General features: G+C 41.8%; 2 protein-coding genes across 4 annotated transcripts; one reads left to right on the top strand and one right to left on the bottom strand.

Moving 5' to 3' along the window:
* Positions 1 to 720: 720 nt before the first annotated feature.
* Positions 721 to 9,465, bottom strand: rgs11 (regulator of G protein signaling 11; the record flags this gene model as incomplete). The annotated part of the gene is made up of 16 exons (XM_083890226.1): positions 721 to 847; positions 941 to 1,023; positions 2,052 to 2,190; positions 2,292 to 2,379; positions 3,325 to 3,440; positions 4,190 to 4,303; positions 4,795 to 4,856; positions 4,961 to 4,984; positions 5,350 to 5,418; positions 6,818 to 6,899; positions 7,010 to 7,086; positions 7,192 to 7,250; positions 7,358 to 7,409; positions 7,482 to 7,588; positions 9,148 to 9,198; positions 9,369 to 9,465. 16 exons carry the CDS (start codon positions 9,463 to 9,465, stop codon positions 721 to 723), a joined length of 1,347 nt encoding a protein of 448 aa, XP_083746352.1.
* Positions 9,466 to 10,891: 1,426 nt separating this feature from the next.
* Positions 10,892 to 15,267, top strand: ints15 (integrator complex subunit 15). Of its 3 annotated transcripts, none has more exons than XM_083890397.1 (9): positions 10,892 to 10,938; positions 11,756 to 11,956; positions 12,034 to 12,255; positions 12,366 to 12,531; positions 12,755 to 13,032; positions 13,742 to 13,979; positions 14,540 to 14,579; positions 14,770 to 14,853; positions 14,963 to 15,267. In XM_083890397.1, exons 2-9 carry the CDS (start codon positions 11,762 to 11,764, stop codon positions 15,231 to 15,233), a joined length of 1,494 nt encoding a protein of 497 aa, XP_083746523.1. In that variant the 5' UTR covers positions 10,892 to 10,938; positions 11,756 to 11,761; the 3' UTR covers positions 15,234 to 15,267. The 3 variants fall into 3 exon arrangements, with proteins under 3 accessions (XP_083746523.1, XP_083746522.1, XP_083746524.1); XM_083890396.1 differs by having other exon boundaries at positions 14,770 to 14,871; XM_083890398.1 differs by lacking the exon at positions 14,770 to 14,853.
* Positions 15,268 to 19,525: the final 4,258 nt, after the last annotated feature.

Genomic DNA, 19,525 nt, shown 5'->3' with positions numbered 1-19,525 from the left:
ATAAAGCCTTTTCTAAATGAGGAGAGTTTTAGTGATCATAAGCTGTGATCCAACCAATGGCACCAACAGACAGAAGACAGGAGGAAACTGAACAGTTATGTGAGCTCAGACACAGATGAAGACATATTAGCAGTGTAGGACATTCTGACAGGAGACGCATTTGCTTAAATTCTGTCTGCGCTTATTTATGGTACGATCAGTAACTCTGAACACAAAGAACATGAAGACTTTCAGTGTTCCGTAAAGCATGCAAATGACTGGAGAGCAAACATTTGAATTTGAATGAATTATGACATTTTATTGGGGTGAAAACATGACCTGAAGCGACAGAATGAAGAAAACGAGCTAACTGTCGGAGGCAAATGTAAACAGACACTAATATAACAATATTACCTAAAGCTGCTTGTGAGAGACGGGAGATTACACGGTTTGGTTGTTGTTTTCGGTGTCGATCCCAAAAACAACCGAGCAGATGTTCTGACTGAGATGGGATGTCGATGCAGGGTGAGTATACAGCTTACAGTAGCTTTAAAGGCTCCTCTTTCTGCTGTTTATTGCTCATGCTCTGGGGGGGGGAAAGGACGTGTTATCACTTACATGCTCTGAGAGGAAGCTGTGAGTTGAACTTAGCTATGGCTTTGACTTTGAGGAAAGGAGTTTCTGAGACGACGGAGATGGTGGCGACCGAGCCTGATATAGTTTGTTCTTTTGTGCCTTGAATCACACATGGGAGCCGGCTGCGGAGTTGGTACCTGCTTGCGCACGGCCATCTTCTTCCAGCACCTGAGTGAAGGCCTGAGCAGGGGAAGGGCTTGAGTGGCGCTGGCGTCTCATGAAGGGGAAGACGCTGAGAAAGGGAAGGAGAGAAGTAAGAAATGGTCACGACGGTCGAGAATAAGCGAGTGTTTCAAAGTCGATGGGAATGTAGATGTTGTGTCACCTTTTTTTGGTCTCCTGGGGGACAATAGCTCTGGCCAGCATGTTCTTGTACAGGTCAGACTTAAGATATCGTGGGTACGAGTCCTAAACACACACATACACATTATATTGACACATTATTAACACTGACTTCACCAAGTGTGCTGTTCTTTCCAGGAAGCAGTCTGGGAGCCAGACTCTCACGCTCACTGATAACACTGGAAATCAACATTTTCAGTATCATGGGAACAAAGGAGCTGCTGATCTCCTGCTGCCACATTTGGTAAGTTAGTGTCACTTCAGTAAATCTGAGAGAGCAGTTAACAAATTTGAACGGTGTAAAATCTGCACTCCTTTTGTTCCTGCCGGCAGCCATGTCTGTGTCCCAGGGTTCCTGTTGAGTCTTTTTATGGTGAATTTGCCCAATGAATCTCAAAACCTTGTGACAAATGTAAGTGTTTGTGGCTGAAGACTGGTAGTATGTTAGGTTTGGACTTTCTTAAAGGACAAAAAAAAAACTGTGATTGAGTGGTTTAGTGCCATAATTGCAATTCATACAGTACATTTTTGTGTACACACAGGCTCAACTTGAATTCTAGGATTTGACCTAAAACTTCAGAGGTTGTGACTCATCACTTAGAACGTCTTAGAAGTGTACATTTATCCGTGGTTAAGCTTTCAGGTGAGATTCATTTAACATTCAACAGATTCATTTAATTGTAATAAATTAAATAACCGGGATGTGAAGTGCACAGTCAGTGATGTTGTGGAAATTCTCTCTGCTGCTGGTGAAGATTGAAATAGAGACTTCTGCCGGCCGACATGTTTTTATTTTCTTGGCAAAGAAAAGGTCAATCAACACACGAGTGTTCGAAGATGAAGAAAGACCCAGAGCATGGCGAGAGCTAAACTTTTATCCCTTTGTCTGTTGCAGGGGTCTGCCCCTCCAAGCTGTGCTTTCACACCCTTTTGTCTACCGCAGGTATCGGATGTTTTATTTAGGTGCAAGTTGAGCCTCGACATCCTAATTTGAATACACATAAGGACCTGGTATCTTGTGTTAGGAAAGGGATGTTGGTCCGCTCTTGCTCTGAGACAAGAAGAAATTGAATTTGCCATTACAGCGATCAGACCTTTTTCATGAGGAAGTAGATGTGCATTTGTGCGGCGTCCATAACAAAGCGATGTGGATGTTTGAGTCCCTCCAGAGTGTGAGCCATCGTCTTACTGTCGATGTTGACCCAGCGCGCAGCTCCGGGAGCCAGGAACGCTCTGAAACACACACACACACACACACAAGAGAAGGAAGGCCGGTCATGATCCCGGTGAGTGTGTATTTCTTCATGATTGTGTGTGTGTGTGTGTACACTCACTTGTAGACCTCTTCCACTTTCTCTATGATCCTGGAACTTTCTCCATGTCTGATGTTCTCACAGGCCTGCCAGAAACACAGGTTCTCCGCTGAGAGCAGAGAGTCGACAGGACAACGGTGATGCAGCGAAAGTGGAAACACAACAAGAGGAGACTTCTGCGGTAACATCTCGTCTGTTTTACTTTCCTCTCCCTTTCCAGTCTATTCTTTCCATCCACACAATAATTATATTATTTTTCCATCGACGCAGTCCTTCCATCTCTCACTAGTGGGACTGGAAAATGTCATTAGGGAAAATAATAGAGGTCTGCATTTCAATAAGAGTGAAAATCAATTAACAGTTAAAGGCACAGCACTTGACCTTGTACCTGGACACCTGGGGGAAAACCTGGATTTTAGCCACTTCACAAAGGTTCACCTGATGAAAGCTGTGTCTACAACATCTCAATATTATGTTTGGTGCTTTTTTTCTCACAGTAAGACAGCCTTGTCTGACTAGAAACTGTTGTTTGTGTACGCTCTCTCACTGCACTAAAGTCCACAGCACACAGGAGCTAATCCACTGCTGCATCTGTCACTGCAAATGTAATATCTTGTGACTATGAGGTGTTGAGAAAATCTTTGTTCAAATTTACCTTAGTGACATAATCTGGTGAGGCAGGTGAGGCAGCAAAAAATGCAGTTTTTCTCTATGGACTTTCATACAGGACAGTGAGTGTTTCACAACCTTCAGTTTCCAGCTGTTTTACTGGTTAGATAAAGTAGCAAAGATATCCAAAATATATATGGTAGACTTACGAAATAATTTAATTTACCAGGTGAGCATTTTGTTACGTGGCTAAAATCTTTTTTTCCGTCTGTCCCCACGTTCAAAGTTCAAGGTTTGTTTATGATCCCAAAAGGGGAAATCCCTCCATTTGAATAATTCAGCTTATACTCTTATACTTCATTAAATTCTTACACAAAGTAAGGCCGAGTCTGATCGTCGAACCGAATGCTCTGACATTTTAAGAAATTCATACTTTCTCCCTCACCGCTGAACTCTTTTTCCAGGTAGGTCATGAACTCCCTTCTCCCCATCACATCATTCAGAAGCTCCCTGAAGCTGAAGCTCCAGCGCTCCACTCGCAGACGCGTCGGGGTTGGCACCCTGCTCACACACACACACACAACAAACATTTAGGTGACATTGTCTCTATTTAGCTGAAATGGAATAGAGAATAATGATATTAAAGGTGCCATATGTAAGAATGTGTCCAAAAACGGTTACTACATTCAAATTCAAAATACAGAGGTCTTTTAGGTTTCGTTTTCAGACGTAACTGGCAACCCGTGGTTGCTCGGCAGCTGAGACTCTACTGGCTGCAATGATTTGTAGACGGCGGTAGGTGGCGCCACATGCCAAAACATGATTTCAAAACATAAACATGATTTGCAGTCTGCAAAATATTCAGTTCAGTTTGTTATATGAACATTATTCCTGAGTCTCTGTGACATATTAGGAGGATTTTATGGCCAGATTTATTACATAATGCACCTTTAAATGATCTCTTCTCTACAGAGGCCACCATGTTGGACCACCACTTTAATGGACTAACTAACTAAAGCTTTCGAGATTTAAAGATAGCTTTTCCTTCATGGCTGCGATGTTATAATGAGCTCTTCTCCAGACTCCTTCTCGACCAGATGTTTTTGTCTATTTTCCCCCCCAGACAACTACATTTATCAGTAGCATTACATAAAAAAGCATTTTACATTAATTGATACAAAAAGGGTGCTAAAAAGCTCAAACTAGAAAAAAAAAGTAGATAGAATTTCATTTACATTTGCTGCAGTTTGCAGCCATTCTATTCTAATCCGTGTATCATGTATCACGTGAACGTGCTGGTGTTTTCTTACATTTCTGCGTTCATCGTCCAGTGTGCAGAGTCATCGGAGATCCAGGGGTTACTGGGGAGACACCCCTGCATAATGGGATCATGGTTCTGGTACTGCTCACTGAACTTCACAAAACTGCACACACACACACACACAGACAGACAGACACACACACACAGCATTATTGTATTAGAGTTGCAGATCATAAGAGGTAATGGCCACTAATTCCAGCTTGCCTTGGGAAGAATCCATTAGTGGCTCTTACACTGAGGGGAACTAAGCCGTGTGTGTGTGTGTGTGTGTGTGTGTGTGTGTGTGTGTGTGTGTGTGTGTGTGTGTGTGTGTGTGTGTGTGTGTGTGTGTGTGTGTGTGTGTGTGTGTGTGTGTGTGTGTGTGTGTGTGTGTGTGTGTGTGTGTGTGTGTGTGTGTGTGTGTGTGTGTGTGTGTGTGTGTGTGTGTGTGTGTGTGTGTGTGTGTGTGTGTGTGTGTGTGTGTGTGTGTCCTACAGAAGTACGGTTCAGTTCAGGCGGTGGCGTCACATCCATTAGACCTTATAGGTATCTGCAGATGTGAATGCGAGTCTGCGTAAGTGCATCACTTATCATAAAAAAACAACAAACACGAACCCCTCCAGGCAGATGGATGACTTTACACGGTTTCTTCCTAGGGCCCTTCTACAGGCTTCAATCTGTAAACAAAGACACACACACACACATATACATATACACACAAAGTGAGCCATAACACACACTCGCTTAAAGTGATGGCGCATGAATTGTGTATGATGTTTACCTCGCTTTTGTAGTATTCACTGTTCTAGTTCTGTAAAGAGAAGTGTGATCACATTAGGTCACAGCCTTGACTGCGTTTACACATTAATACTTCACGGTCACACATGTGAGTTAACGGTAGAACACAGATTCACCCTGTCACTGTGCGTGCGTGCGTGCGTGCGTGCGTGCGTGCGTGCGTGATCACCCATTCAAACCGAGCTGTTAAATATTCAACTCAGTGACAGGGCTCTCATCGATGAGTGTCCACAGTATAGTGCGGCTGTCTTTAACACTTACTTTGAAAGAATTCCACCAGAGAGAGGAAGCAAAGAGAAAGAGAGAAAGTGATGTTTTATCAAATGAAATACTTCGGAGGGAAATATAAAACTTTGTGATGATGTCACTGACCAGTGTAACGCGAGAGCTGAAGTTATTTGGTCTTTCTAGACCCACGTCCAGAATATTATGTGCTCCAGGCTGGAAAAATAATATACATATATATATATATACATATATATATAAAATAGGCACTGTAATGAATATATGTTTGTCAGAGTGTATGTGTTCACTGAGTGTGTGTAAAAGAGAGAGTGGGAGGGAGAGAGCACATGCACTTATCCTTCCCTGAGCGTTTCCACTCCAGTAGCTCCGACTTTTATTCCCTGGTTTCTTTCTCTTTCTCCGTGCTTTCGTCCCTAATTCATAAGGACAAGACAAGATGGAGTCTCTCCGATCGCCTGCCCTCTGCTTCACCCTCTTCTCTCTCTCTCTCTCTCTCTCTCTCTTTCTCACACAATCTCATTGTCCCTCTACAACACTGCACTCCATAAAACCACTCTGTCTGAATGCAAGAATCAGATGAACGGCGATGCCATTAACGCGACACATAATTAATGACAGAAAGTGATGATTTTGTTTCTCTGAGTATCATCTCTCTCTCGCTCTCTTTCTCTCTCTCTCCTTCCCTCGTTCTCCTGTTGTCAGCTGAAGCTTTTACCAGATGGATTAAATATTTTATGCAGGGACCAGAAGGGAGTGTGGGTGAAGATTAGAGGAACCTCTGACTGTTTTATATGCCCCAATATACACTTTTCAACACAGCACAGTACACTACCAGTCAAAAGTTTGGGGTCACCTATACAATTTGTTTGTGTTTGTGAAAATTTTTTTCATCAAAAGAGTTGCAAAATGAATAGAAAACATAGTCAAGACATTGATAAGATTAGAAACAATGATTTTCTTTCGTCAAAAAACCAGCAAAACTGTTTTCAGCTGTGCTAACATCATTGCACAAGGGTTTTCAAGGGTTTTCTAATCATCCAATAGCCTTCTAATGCGATTAGAAAACACAATGTACCACTAGAACACTGGAAATGGGCCTCTATACACCTATGTACATATTCCATTAAAAACCCAGACGTTTCCAGGTAGAATAGTTGTTTACCACATTAACAATGTATAGAGTGTATTTCTGATTCATTTATTGTTATATTTATTTTTTTTAAAGTGCTTTTCCTTGAAAAATAAGGACATTTCTAAGTGAGCCCAAACTTTTGAATGGTAGTGTACATAGTTTAGTAGAGTCTAGTCTGGCATAGCATAGTACTTACATAAATAGTAAGTAATAATTATAAAGGGGAGGGCTGTGTATAATAAAATAACACTATGAAGTAGGTGGAAAACCTACATCATAGGTTTGAGTGAGGCACAGTAAAGTAGAGCAGACTACTGGGTAGACGACAGCAGAGTACAGTGCACTGAAGTAGAGTAGAACAGAGCAGAGATGAGATAGATAGAGGAGCATGGAGTAGAGTAGAGTAAAATAAATGACACTCAGTAGAATGAATTAGAGTAACGTGAACGACCGTGAACGCACCTGTGGTCTGTTGATGAGCCAGTAAGCCTGCTCTTGACATTCCAGAACAATGCGGTCGGCTTTTCTCCTCTGTTTGGATGCTCTGAACATAAATCACACTGTGAGTGAGTGTGAGTAGAGGTGAGGTTCTGGAGTGTGTGTGTATGTGTGTGTGCGTGGGGGAGGGGGGGGGGGGGGTCTGAACGTACGTACCTGAGCTGTTCTCTCGCCTGCATCACCACAAAGTCCCAGGTGTGGTTGATCCTCTTGTGCAACAGACTGTACCTCTCCTAAAAAATAAAAAAGACGACGACTGCCTGTTACTGCAAACTGAACATACACACACACACACACACACACACACACACAGGCGCACACAGGCACACTTCCCTCACCTTTTCATATTCCATCAGTTCTCCTTGTTTTCTGATATTCTTTTTGGCCAAGTAGATTGCTGTTGAGAAAAAACAGACACAAATAATCTAAATTGTTAAAACTAGATTCTCTTGGCCAGATGTTTACAGGCTCTCTCTAACTCCTTCGATTGACTTTTTTTCTTACCATAGTCTATTTCTGATGCAGGCCACCGGGTGCTGGTCCAGAAGTACGGAGTCTGAGAAGAAAGAAAAGTGACATTTTAGCGTCACGGAAGCGTGAGGTGTTCACGTAGGGACGATGATCTGACCTGGAAGCGGTACGGCGACTCGTCGGCACGTAACACCAGAGATCTGGGTTCCTTTAGAGGGTAAATGTACCCGTATCTCACCAGCATCCCACCGAGGTGCAGAGCCTCTGTTCAACACCACAGAAGAAGAAGAAGAAGAATAAGAGATACATAAACTAATCAGTGGACTGTTTTCAATTTCTACAGGAGATCATCGGGGGCGACCGTACATCTTTTTCAGGTATCTACAAATAGGTCTCTAGTTGGTGTAGTGCAGGGGTCTCAAACTGGCGGTTTGAGGGCCACATGTGGGCCCCCCCAATCGATTACATGCGGCCCCCCCACTTAATATCATGTTATAATGAAAACATGGCCCACGACCTCACCGTCTTTTAAACTCAGTGTGTAACTGAGGCACAGCTGCCAGTGAGGTGATAGAATATAACATATGTTTGCTAGCAATGTTTTTTATAACAGTAATAATAAGACATTTGGTCATAATTATCCCATTATTAAATGTATCATATACAACATTCAATTACATATATAAAAACACTTTTTAGGGCCTAAGCCACGAATGGCAGTGGTCGAAACGGCTCCTGGCACAAATTTCATTTACAGTTGTCCACGCTATTATTTATGTAATTTAAAATAAATGTCTGTTTTTTATATGAATACATTAATTTTGCATCATAAATAGTATTATTAAGTATAATATCATGATGCAATATTGTGAACAGTTTTTTTCCCCCCACTTTTTGTTCTCTAGGCCGGCCCCCTCTTGACTACAATAGATGTGCATTGGCCCCCCAGATCATTTGAGTTTGAGACCACTGCTGTAGTGGTTGGTGGAGGTTCTCAGTCATCCAGGTCTTCTTCTTCTTCAGTTGCCTGAACTGAACAAGGGAGCATGAAGTTTGCATGTTCTCTCCGTGTGTGTGTGTGTGTGTGTGTGTGTGTGTGTGTGTGTGTGTGTGTGTGTGTGTGTGTGTGTGGGTTTTCTCCGGGTTCTCCAGTTTCCTCCCACAGTCCAAAAAGGATTTGGGGGTTGGGAAAATTGGACACTCTAAATTGACCGTGAGTGTGATAGTGGATGGTTGTTTGTCTCTATGCGGCCCTGTGATGGACGCATTACGTCCTATGTCAGCTAGGATCGGCATCAGCGCCCCCTGCAATCCTCATGTGGAGGATAAGGCAGTAGAAAATTAATAAATAGGTCAAATTATTCACACATCTTTTCTTTGACCCTCTAACAAACTGTCAGGAATAAGAACTCCTACAGACTTTTTTTTTGACAGACAGCTACTGAAAAGGCCTGTATTTTAATCAGCACTCTCATCTGCTGACTGACTCTTCCCCTTCCTTCCTTCTTTCTCCTGAGGTGGAACCCTCCGCAGGGACCTTAATCAAACCCAGATCATCAGGGTGAGTTAATCAAACCGGGATCCTCTGGGGTTCACCGCTCTCCTGTTTACTGGAAACAGCGGGCGGTCACACACACACGCGCGCGTCTCCGTCACGTCAGCTCAAGAGAAAACACCATATCCTGGCAACAACATTGTGGCGACGGCACACAACAAGCTGTTCGCTCGGAAACCTGGCGAATCACTGCAGATCATTACAGATGCACTTTATCACACGTGCAACACATAACATAGTACAAGTGGGTACAAAAGCAGCCACTTACCCTCCTCACACATTCTGTATTTCTGGATCAGCCAGTCAATGACATCACGGCCTGCAGACAAAGTAACAGAGAGAGAAAGTTTCACCCTCCACTCTGCAGAGCACGGGTTTCTCCCAAATTCACTGTTGCATTATGTATGACTGCTGAGGCAAACACTGGCTCCAGTGTGCACACACACACACACACACACACACACACACACACACACACACATACACTACCTGTCATGGCGTGTGGAATGACAGTAATAAGGAGCCTCTGGTTTCTCATCTTGATGCCCATGTCGGGGTCCTGCATGGCCACGATCAGTTTCTCCATCTGTCAAGGGAACACACACACACACACACACACACACACACACACACACACAGGGACATTTCCTTATGTGCATCTTTAAATGTGGAATCTTTGTTGACTATCTTGAATCCAATCATTTGTTATCCATAAAGTAAATAAACATTTAATTTAAGTGTAATTATAACACTTCATCAGCAGATTTAGTGATTTAACAACACACACACACACAATATGTGCACAATAACACACACAAACATTGCAATTCACTTGTTTTCATTCACATACTCACTATCACAGTTCATGTGCCATTCGGTTTCACGCAGGATTAAGCCCGGTTTAATACACGACACCACTACTAATATTGCACCCTACATGAATACAAAGATTAAAAATGGAAAAGCTTTGTTGACTTACTTTTCTAAAGCATGACATTTGCTCTCGCTGCCAGCCTCCTTTGTCCATGGTGTTGATGGTCATCTTGCTCGCTGTTTCTTTGAGATCTCACTCGACGGGACGGTGCTAAAGTGCAAAACAGAAGTGCTGTCGGGAGCGCGCATCGGAGAGTGCACCGCTGTTTCCTGCCCCCCCCCCCCCCCCCCATGTTTTTTTATTCCATCAAGAGGTCCAGTGACGGAGCGCGCGCCCCCGTGTAGATTAGACAGGATTACAGTGTGCCAGTCACTTCATCGTGAATTGTGTCTGAAATGACTGAACAGCAGTGAATCTATTATTTAATACACGTTCTTTTAAAGGCACATAAAGTGTGAGGAAAATGATTTTAAATCCAGAGTCAAAACAAAATAGATCCAAAAATAATAATATGGTGTTATTTTACTGGAATGTGGTTAAAAAAAACAAAAAACATAAATGAACAATAATAATAATATACCCATAAACACTGACGTAGACAAAAGGTAATTTACACTCTGCCTGGTTTTGATTGAAAAGACAGGAATTCTAACTTCAGAAAAAAAGCAAATTTAATCTGAATTAATGTAATAATTTATTATTATTATTATAATTATTATTATAATTATTATTATTATTATTATTATTATTATTATTATTATTATTATTACAACATCCCAGTAAAATTAATACAAATTATTATAACTGTATCTATTGACTCTCATTTTAAATATTATTATATGTTGGGAGTTAGCTTGTGAGGTAACAGCAAACATGTATTAATTTTCCTCACACAGATTTTTAGTATTATTATTATTATTATTATTATCATTATTATTATAATGATAATTATAATTATAATTATATTATATTATTTTATTTTTTACATCTGGCCTTAATTTTCTTCCGTAGTGACGCATGCGCTCTCAGTGAGCGTCTTTGTTGACATGTTTCTCCAGCACATGCGCCGCCTCAGTGAAAAGTCAACCGCTTTATTTTTGTCCCATGCTGGCATTCGTAGACAGGAAGTCGTTCCGGAGCTGACGCTTTTGGGATCGTTCACCAGTCTCACCGTGAGATAATCTAGTAAGTATATCATGTTCTTAAGATTAGAGCTCGACTAAATGCACGTGTTTGTTCTTTTAAAAAAGTATTATGTGACAATGAAGAGACGCGGAGTCGTTTGCGGAATATACGAAAGCCTTTTTCTTTTTTTAGCTAACCTTGCTAACACTAGCTGTAGCAGCAGGATGGAGAGCAGCAGCTATAGCTGTAACTGCTGTTCACATCCACTTAAATGTGACGCGACAACATTGTACTGTGTCTTTGAAACACTTTATTTTATCGGCACGTTTAATAACCACTTCATATCAAGTAAAGTGTCTGTGGTGTAATATTGAATGTAAACTACTGCACGTAACTGTCAAAATGAATTATATTCTGCATTTTATTGCAATGCCTCTGTATATATCGGTACTGGGTTCAATTCCTGGCTCTGCTCGTCTATATGTGTCCTTGAGGAAGACACTTAAAGTCATGTTGCAGCGTGTGAATGGGTATGAAAGATGTGTGAATGGCAAAACTACAGTGTAAAGCAGATCATCAAGATTAGAAAAGAGCTACATAATACTCTTCTTCTTCTGATTTTATTTGGTAGTAATGAGTAATAAAGATAGTTTGGTGGGTGTGTGGCTGTGTACTCTCTTTTGAAACGATATAAAAAGAAGTATAAAAATCTGAATACGATTATTGTAATAATGTCATATAATATATGATAATAACAGTTAAGACATTGGCAGTGAAAGTAGTTGTTTTCAATTGAATACTATTAAAGTTGAGTCTATAACATCATGACAGAATTTTTCTACACAGTTTCAAGATTTGTCATATTTCTGTGTGTCAGGTGCTAATGGGTGACATCCGTCAGTCACTGCTGCCTCGGGATGTGCTGAGTGCAGCCAAGGAGCTGCTGTACCATCTGGACATCTACATCTGTAACATGGTGCAGTCTGGGAGACAGCCGCCTCAGGTTGACTCCAAGACCCTGGAGTTGATAGAGGAGTTTATCCTGCATGCACCCAAGGACAGAAACACACCTGGCAGGGTAAAACATGGTTGGTGTGCACAAACCCATACAAACACAAACACATGCAGCCATTAATCTTTGTTTATTTCTTTCAGAGGATGAGTGCTCTCCAGGAGCTCCAGCTGTTGGAGATCATGTGCAGCTGTTTTCAGGAGCAGAGTCGCGACACTGTTCGTCAGCTGATGTTCTCCGCCCTCTTCAGCCTCCAAGGCAACCAAGCAGATGAAAGCCGCATGGCACTGTTAGGCAAGTTGGTCTCTATGGCAGTCGCCGTGGGCAGGATTCCTATCTTGGAATGCGCTGCTACGTGGCTACAGGTGAGGATTAATACAAGCATGCATACTGAAAAAAAAAAAATAATCAATGTGTCATGTGAGAATGTTTGGAGAATGTCTGTACTAAATGTGGTTGCGTTTGTGTCCTGCAGAGAACGCACCGTGTCTTCTGTGTACGTCTAGCACAGGTGCTGGTGGATGACTACTGCAGTATGGTGCCAGGCTCAGTCCCCACCCTTCAGAATATCCACAGCACCAGTCCACGCTTCTGCTGCCAGTTCGTCACTGCTGTAACCACTCTCTATGACCTCACGTCAGGTATTTTTGTGGGGGAACCAAAAAGTTGGAAATATATGCCGCTATTAATTTGAGTCCCAATCTGATACTTGTATCTGAAGGAGTAGCTGTTTTAGTACCAGAAATATCGGCAGAATCTATGCATTGTCATCATTTTCTTCTTTAAAAGCTAATCCCTAAATTATTTCATCATTATTTTTTTGTATCCCCTTTGTCATTTTAATGTTCATCTGTGTGTATGCAGAGGAGCTCACCCCTCCAATAGAACTCCTCCAGATGATTGTGTCGTGGATCCAAGATGACCCTCGTCTGGTCCTCATCACCTTCCTAAACTCACCCCTCTCTGGCAGTCAGCCAATCAGCTCACTCGATGTCACACCTTTAGGAGGGCTGGTGCGTTGGTGTGTTAAAGCACCGCTGGCTTACAGGAGAGACAAGAAAGTGGCACTGAGCAACGGCAGCACTGAAAACCACCAAGACGCCGGTCTTCTTTTCTCTGGACTACATCTAAGCGTTTTACAGGTTGGTAGGAATGCACAATGTTGAGTCATTCAACCAAATACAGACAATCACCTGTTTCTCTGAGCCCTTGAATTCATCGTCACAGGCCTGTCTGTCTGTGGTTAGCAGATTCCATGAATGTGTGTTGTGACCACATCTTACAGGGCAGGTAGGGGCACATCTGAAAAGTGGTAGTGGCTTGAGAGTGTAATGCAGTTCTTAAGTGAGCTATTAGCTCGTGAAATCCTCTGTTCTCCACCACAGACAAAAATCCGATTATTAAGATCCATATATTATATGGCTTTATCTGTAATTACGTGAGCCTTTTGCTCTTTCTGGTAAACTCATTGCAGTGTTCCATCACCTGTTTCAGGTTTCAAAGTTCACACTTTTAGCTGTTGGTAGTTTTTCCCTTCAATACAGTCTCACTACAATGGCAAAGACCCTTCACCCCCTGGTGATTGGCCTTGGTTAGTTCCCATTAGCTTTAATGGGGTTCATTCTTTTGCAATAGGGTCTACTAAGGTCCAGTGTAGCAACTTCAGGTTAAGAACCAGTAACCCCAGTTCTCTGAAACATGAACTCTAAGTTATCAGGATAATTTACAAAAATATATAAATAAATACAAATCTCTCACAATAAGTTTGAGTCTAAATTACGTTTGAACTACATTGTATGTTTTACTCAAACACAATAATACAAACCAGTTTCCCTCTCCTGCTTCATGTAGGTCTTCATGTTGTTGCCAAATATACTCAATGAGAAGGGGCTTTTCGGCCGCCTGGCATTGCTCCAGCTGGAGTCCTTGGCTGCGCTGACCTCTGACCTTTCCAGACTGTTGGACCAGGCTGATAAACATACGCACACCTCCTCTGAAGACATGCACGCGTTGTCTCAGCTGACCCTGGACCGGCTGGCACAGGCCCTCCAGGTAGCCATGGCCAATGGAGCGCTGCTCTGCTCAAGAGGTGAGTGTGTTTATAAGAGGTGTGGAAGAGTAATAAAGTCAATAAAGAGGACACATGGACTGAAGGCTTGGTTTATACTTGCTGTAGCGCGTCCAGCACAAGAGTATATGGTCAGAATGTTAGAGATAGGATCACATGTTTCTGGAGGCGTCGAGAGAATGCAATTCTATAAATAAGAGATGGTTACAATGTTTGAAAAAAAAGCGGTTATTTTGTCTATTACAATTTAACCGCTCAGCAGATGTTATCTTGTTGATTTCCTGTTTATCAAACTAGTTTATCTGTCGGCTGCCTTGCGGTATTGAGGCATGTTGTGCTCATAAATTGGGCTTGGGGGAGTTATTGAAGGACTTTGTACTTTCTTTATTTGCCCAAGTGACTTGACAATATAGTTATATCAAGCTTATTTAGGAGAACAAGACTTTTACTTTGAAAAGGCTGAAGTGAATTTGAGGATGTGTATGTATTTAAATCTGTTAGTTGTAGCTCTTGATGTAATTTTTGTTTCTGCTGTGATGTTTGATGACTGCTTTCTATCTGTCATATTATTGTCTCTGCAGAGGATCTTAGAGCCATTTGTTCCCGCCTCCCCCATAACAAGTAAGTGCTTTTTTAAAGAAAACATTAAAATCCACTGAAAACCTGTATCATGTCTCATAAATGTGAAAATATAAAAAGTATAAAAATATAAATACATTTTATCCCATCATAGAGATAAAACGTTTTAGTTAATTAAAATAGGAGAATAAGGCGGTTAAATTTGATATCTGATTTATTTATATGGGTCAAGGCAAGTCCACTGCAGCTGGGGTGACCAGGCCTCTTATACTGGAACCTCCTCTGCAGGACCAATCAGCTCCCAGGAGCCACTCATGTGTCGTATTCATCTAATGTGCACCATATACTATAACATGTCCTTTATCCATTTCCTGTCCCATCACTACATTCACACATTTCTCTCCTTTTCTTCTCTTTATGTCCAGTTTGCTCCAGTTGGTGCTGTCCGGTCCAGTGATGTACTACAACAACATCCACACTCCTCCGCTGGCCTTCAGCCCACATGCAGCGCATTCCCCCATCGCCGCACACCCCGCACACCCCACACACACACCACACCCCACACACACACCACACCCCACACACAACACACACCCCGCACACACCCCACTCGCCACACACGCTGCCCCTCACCCTCAGTACCCTGGTCAGCCTTTCATGACAGGGATGCCCTTTCCCTTCCGACCAAGCCACTAAAGGAAACAAGGCCCAGCTTTGTTTGCAGATGTGAAGGTGTGTGTGTGTGTGTCTGTATGTTGGACTTTTTGAATGAATGATTATTATGTATTATGATGTCAAACCTATTTGCATTAGAGAAAGATTGTTAGTCTGAAAAATGTGTGTTTAATAATAAATATTTTTGTACTTCACTCGTAGATGCTGTACCTCTTTCAACCACTTGTGGTCACTGTTGTCTATGCCTGTGAACAGCCCGCCTCCCGGGTCGTGGTTTCAGGCCTTAATTTGAATTTTTAGCACTAAATGACACAAAAACACAACTGTGGTGTAGAATTAATGGTATGGTGTGTAAGATTGTTCCCTTATGAACAAATAGAAGAATCTATGATAGACTGTAGTTACCACTAAAACTCACAAGGTGTTTAGTTGGTCCATTAACAACATAACGATTATGTGTTTTAAAAAAGTAAGCCAAACTTTATTTTAATTAAATCAATTAATATATTGTCAAAAAAAAAAAAAAAAAGCACTGTTCAGGCACCAAGACCAACATTTGCATTTCCACATAATGCAAATACAGAAACACACAACCAGAGGCTCATATGAAGAGGGTGCAACTACCTAAAGGTAAAGTGTTCCACGTTACGTAATCAAAGATGTCAGAGTTTTTTAGAGACGAGCCTCTGGGTGCCAGAGCCCGGCTGTGTTTTTAGAGAGATAAGTGTATCATCCCTCTGCAGCACAGCAGCCCAAAAAAAAGGGGTTGTTCACCCTTCCACGGGACCTCATCTGCCCTCATCCAACACCAAGGTTGCATCATCCACTGTGCTCTCTCCCTTTACTCACAAAGGTTAAAGACAAAGTTATACCGATGATTTATTTGACGGTTTGTTTTAAGAATCCCAATGGACATGATTGACGTGCCAACAGTCTCCTTTGTATTTATTTATTCACCCTTTACTTCCTTACCGTCCACTATTGTGTGTCTGTGTGTTTTTGTGTGTTGTTTGAATGATTATGACTCACTACTTCCTTCTTTTTCTCCTATTTTTTTTTAGCCATCCATGGCTTGTGGTGTTACACCTGTAACTTCCTCCTTCCTTCCTACTACACCAGAATAAACGCAGCTCGCCCTGACCAGGAAGTGTCACGACAAAATTAGAAGAACTTGACGACTTTTCAGGTGTCACACATTGCATTGTTTGTCACCAGTGCTCTGTGGCTACTGTTAAAGGCGGATTGTGTATAAAGATGCTGTCGTGGGCTCCCCCCCCCCCCCCCCCCACCAGCAGAGCCCATGGGTGGGACAGTGATAAGGCCTATCTTTTCCACTAAAGTGATGCTTTAACTGTTACACTCAGGCAAGGTGACAACTGATAATGTTTGAGTGATGTAAAGATGGGATCCTAGGGCAAAGTAAAGGCTTTGTTGCCGTCGTACAGGTGGTGAAACTGTTCTAGATTAAGTTTACTACCACTACACCTTCTGATGTACTTTATTATTTAACCCTAATCTACTGTAACTTAATCCCCTACTGTACGTCATAATGAGAGGATAAAACAACACAAAATTAAACTCACTTTCAATTTCTGTGAGCTCATAAAGTCAAACACAGTCTGGAGTGACATTAAACTTGACAGTCTTCAGGGCCACTGAAGAGCGTTAATGTGCGTACAGGAATCTTTATCTCATTCGTATGTCTGTGTTTGCATAAAAGACAAAACCTTTTATTTGTTATACATTTAGGAAGTCGGAAAGTCAACTGAGCGTTTCCTGATTATTATAAAGGAACCTCTTTTGAAAATGGACAACACATTTGTTTTCCAAATGAAAAGATCTCACATGTAAAATATCCAAATGAATTTTCTCTCAAGGTCTCAACAGTACCACAGGCTTCCACCTATCTCTGTTTTCACAATACGTTTGATTTCATGTCAACTGTGGGCTCTGTGGTCTTCACTGTCACATCCCCTTTCCTACTAACTTACTTCTGTTCACACTGTGCCATAGCAGCACGTAATAATCTCTCAAGCTTCTGCAGTTTCTTCTGCATGTTTGTTACAACCATTTACTGTCTAAGGGGCTTTGGGATTATACATACTAGTGCAGTGCCCTTGCAAAACCTGTTTTTGGGTGTGTGTGTGTTTTTAGTCATTTTAAATTTGTGACCTTGCAGTTGGAATTGTCGTTTGTTTATTCAAAGTCTAAAGACTGAAGTAGGCTGGGCCATTCGAAGTGTCAGTTTATTGCACATCGTGTTTTACATCGTTTTGAATAGCCACTGCATACCTGTGTCTGTTGGCGTGTTGTTGCAAAATCCGCCGACTCATTGTGATGCAAGTAAACCGCATTTAGCGAAATCCGCCGACTCGTTTTAATGCAGGCACACACCGCATTCGTAACTTTTTACCCGTGGATTAAATTCTGCCAAAAGGCCTGTTTATCCTCTCTGGTAGCCCACAGTGCTGTGTGAGTGAGAGGGGGAGTGGCTACAGTAGAGCGGCGGAAGCCAACGTGTGCTTCTTTTCCCTAGATCACATGTCAAACTCAAGGCCCGGGGGCCAGATGTGGCCCGCCACCTCATTTTATGTGGCCCGCGAGTGATTAATTGGTCTTAAAAATCAGTGATAAAATAGGTCTATGCTGCCTTAAGGAGTGCGTTGACCATAAACTACATTTCCCACAATGCATGGCGATTACCCGCAAAGTGACCGCACCGCCACTAGATCGCAGTGTATCATTGTATATGCATCATTTTTAATGCAGGCACACTACGCGTTCGTAACTTTTTACCCGTGGATTAAATTCTGCCAAAAGGCCCGTTTATCCTCTCTGGAGTGGCTACAGTAGAGCGGCGGAAGCCAAAGTGTGCTTATTTCCCCGATATATTTAACAATATCGTTTGCATTAGTTATCCAAACAACGTTAAACTTGACACTGCACTTACTCGGGCCCGTTGCAAGGCAACTGTCAAGTTTGAAATCAATCGGACCATCGGTTCGAGAGATATGTGAATGATGAACAGACAGACGGATGTTCCTGGAATTTAATTTATTTAATTTAAACAAACGTGCTGCTTGGAGATAGTTTTGTCTGTGTTTGCAGTTGAGAGTAAATAGTGTGTGGTTCTCTGCAGGTGTGTGGTGTGCTTGTGTGGGTCTGTCTGTGTCAGCAGCCTCTTAAAGCCTCTCAAAGCCAAGCACCAAATATAATTCACTGGTGACTCATTAAGCACTCATTTTCAAACCCAAAAGCATGATTCCTGCTTGTAACAGATTTGCGTCAGATCTGCGGTCTTTTCACAGGTGTTTCAACTGCTGTATCGACATGAGAAACACAAAAACAAAGTATAGAAACCACCTGTGGTTTCAGAATGAAACAAACAGCTGCTTATCTGTTTGTCAAATGATTTTAAGACAGAGACTTAAAACAAATCTCTTTCACCTGGCGTCTGGAAATCATATAATTTATGTTGTCCTCTAGGATGATGTAGCTGCAGCACATCAACAACACAATGTGTCATTAACAGGCTCATTTTCATCAGATCGTTCACCAGGAGACTGAATCTAAGATGATAAATCCAAAGCTGTGGTCCCAGTGAGAACGCCTTCATTTGCTTCTCACAGACAAAATCACTCACTTACCACACTCACTCAGTTTACATAACATTTCAAAGCCTGATCTCATAATTGTATTTAACACAGTAACAAACACACCAGAGGCTTTTCACACGGCTTAGGAGGGGGATTCACCAGCATCATGAGAAACGGAAGGTGCTTTTCTTTCTCATAAACATCCCCCACTGAGGCTTGAGATTAGAGTAGGATTCAATGGCAGTGGAACAGCTGTGTATCTGTATCTTTTGTCAAGATGCAGTTTACTCCCATTTCTTGCAAATCTAAGTGCAATAGAATGGGGACAATTTATGTCAAACTCATCATCCATATCCAGCTTGTTTACATTTTTCGAAAAGCCTGAAGTAAGAATTTGAGGATGTTTATGCTGTTAGTTGTAGCTTTCGATGTAACCGAGAAGCGATGCGTAACATGAGGTGGGAGAATGTTTGGAGTATGTCTAATCTATTTTACATAATGTTTGTATTTTAATGAGTTCAAGAACAAAGACAGATTGAAAAACTTTTCTCGCAATCTCTAGGCTTGCACTGAACTGTCTTTAGACACCATCGCCACCCTATGTGACCCTTGACCTTTGACCCAGGGCAAATGTTTAAAAAAATACAGGGTTTAGCTTTAAAAATGTTTTTTATTATTATTATTATTATTATTATTATTACTATTAATAAAATAGAT

This window comes from Microchirus variegatus (genome assembly GCF_963457635.1).
Source record: "Microchirus variegatus genome assembly, chromosome: 5".
Lineage (NCBI taxonomy): Eukaryota > Metazoa > Chordata > Actinopteri > Pleuronectiformes > Soleidae > Microchirus > Microchirus variegatus.
The sequence above is the reverse complement of the archived record's forward strand: the minus strand, read 5'-3'. Positions and strand labels throughout refer to the sequence as shown.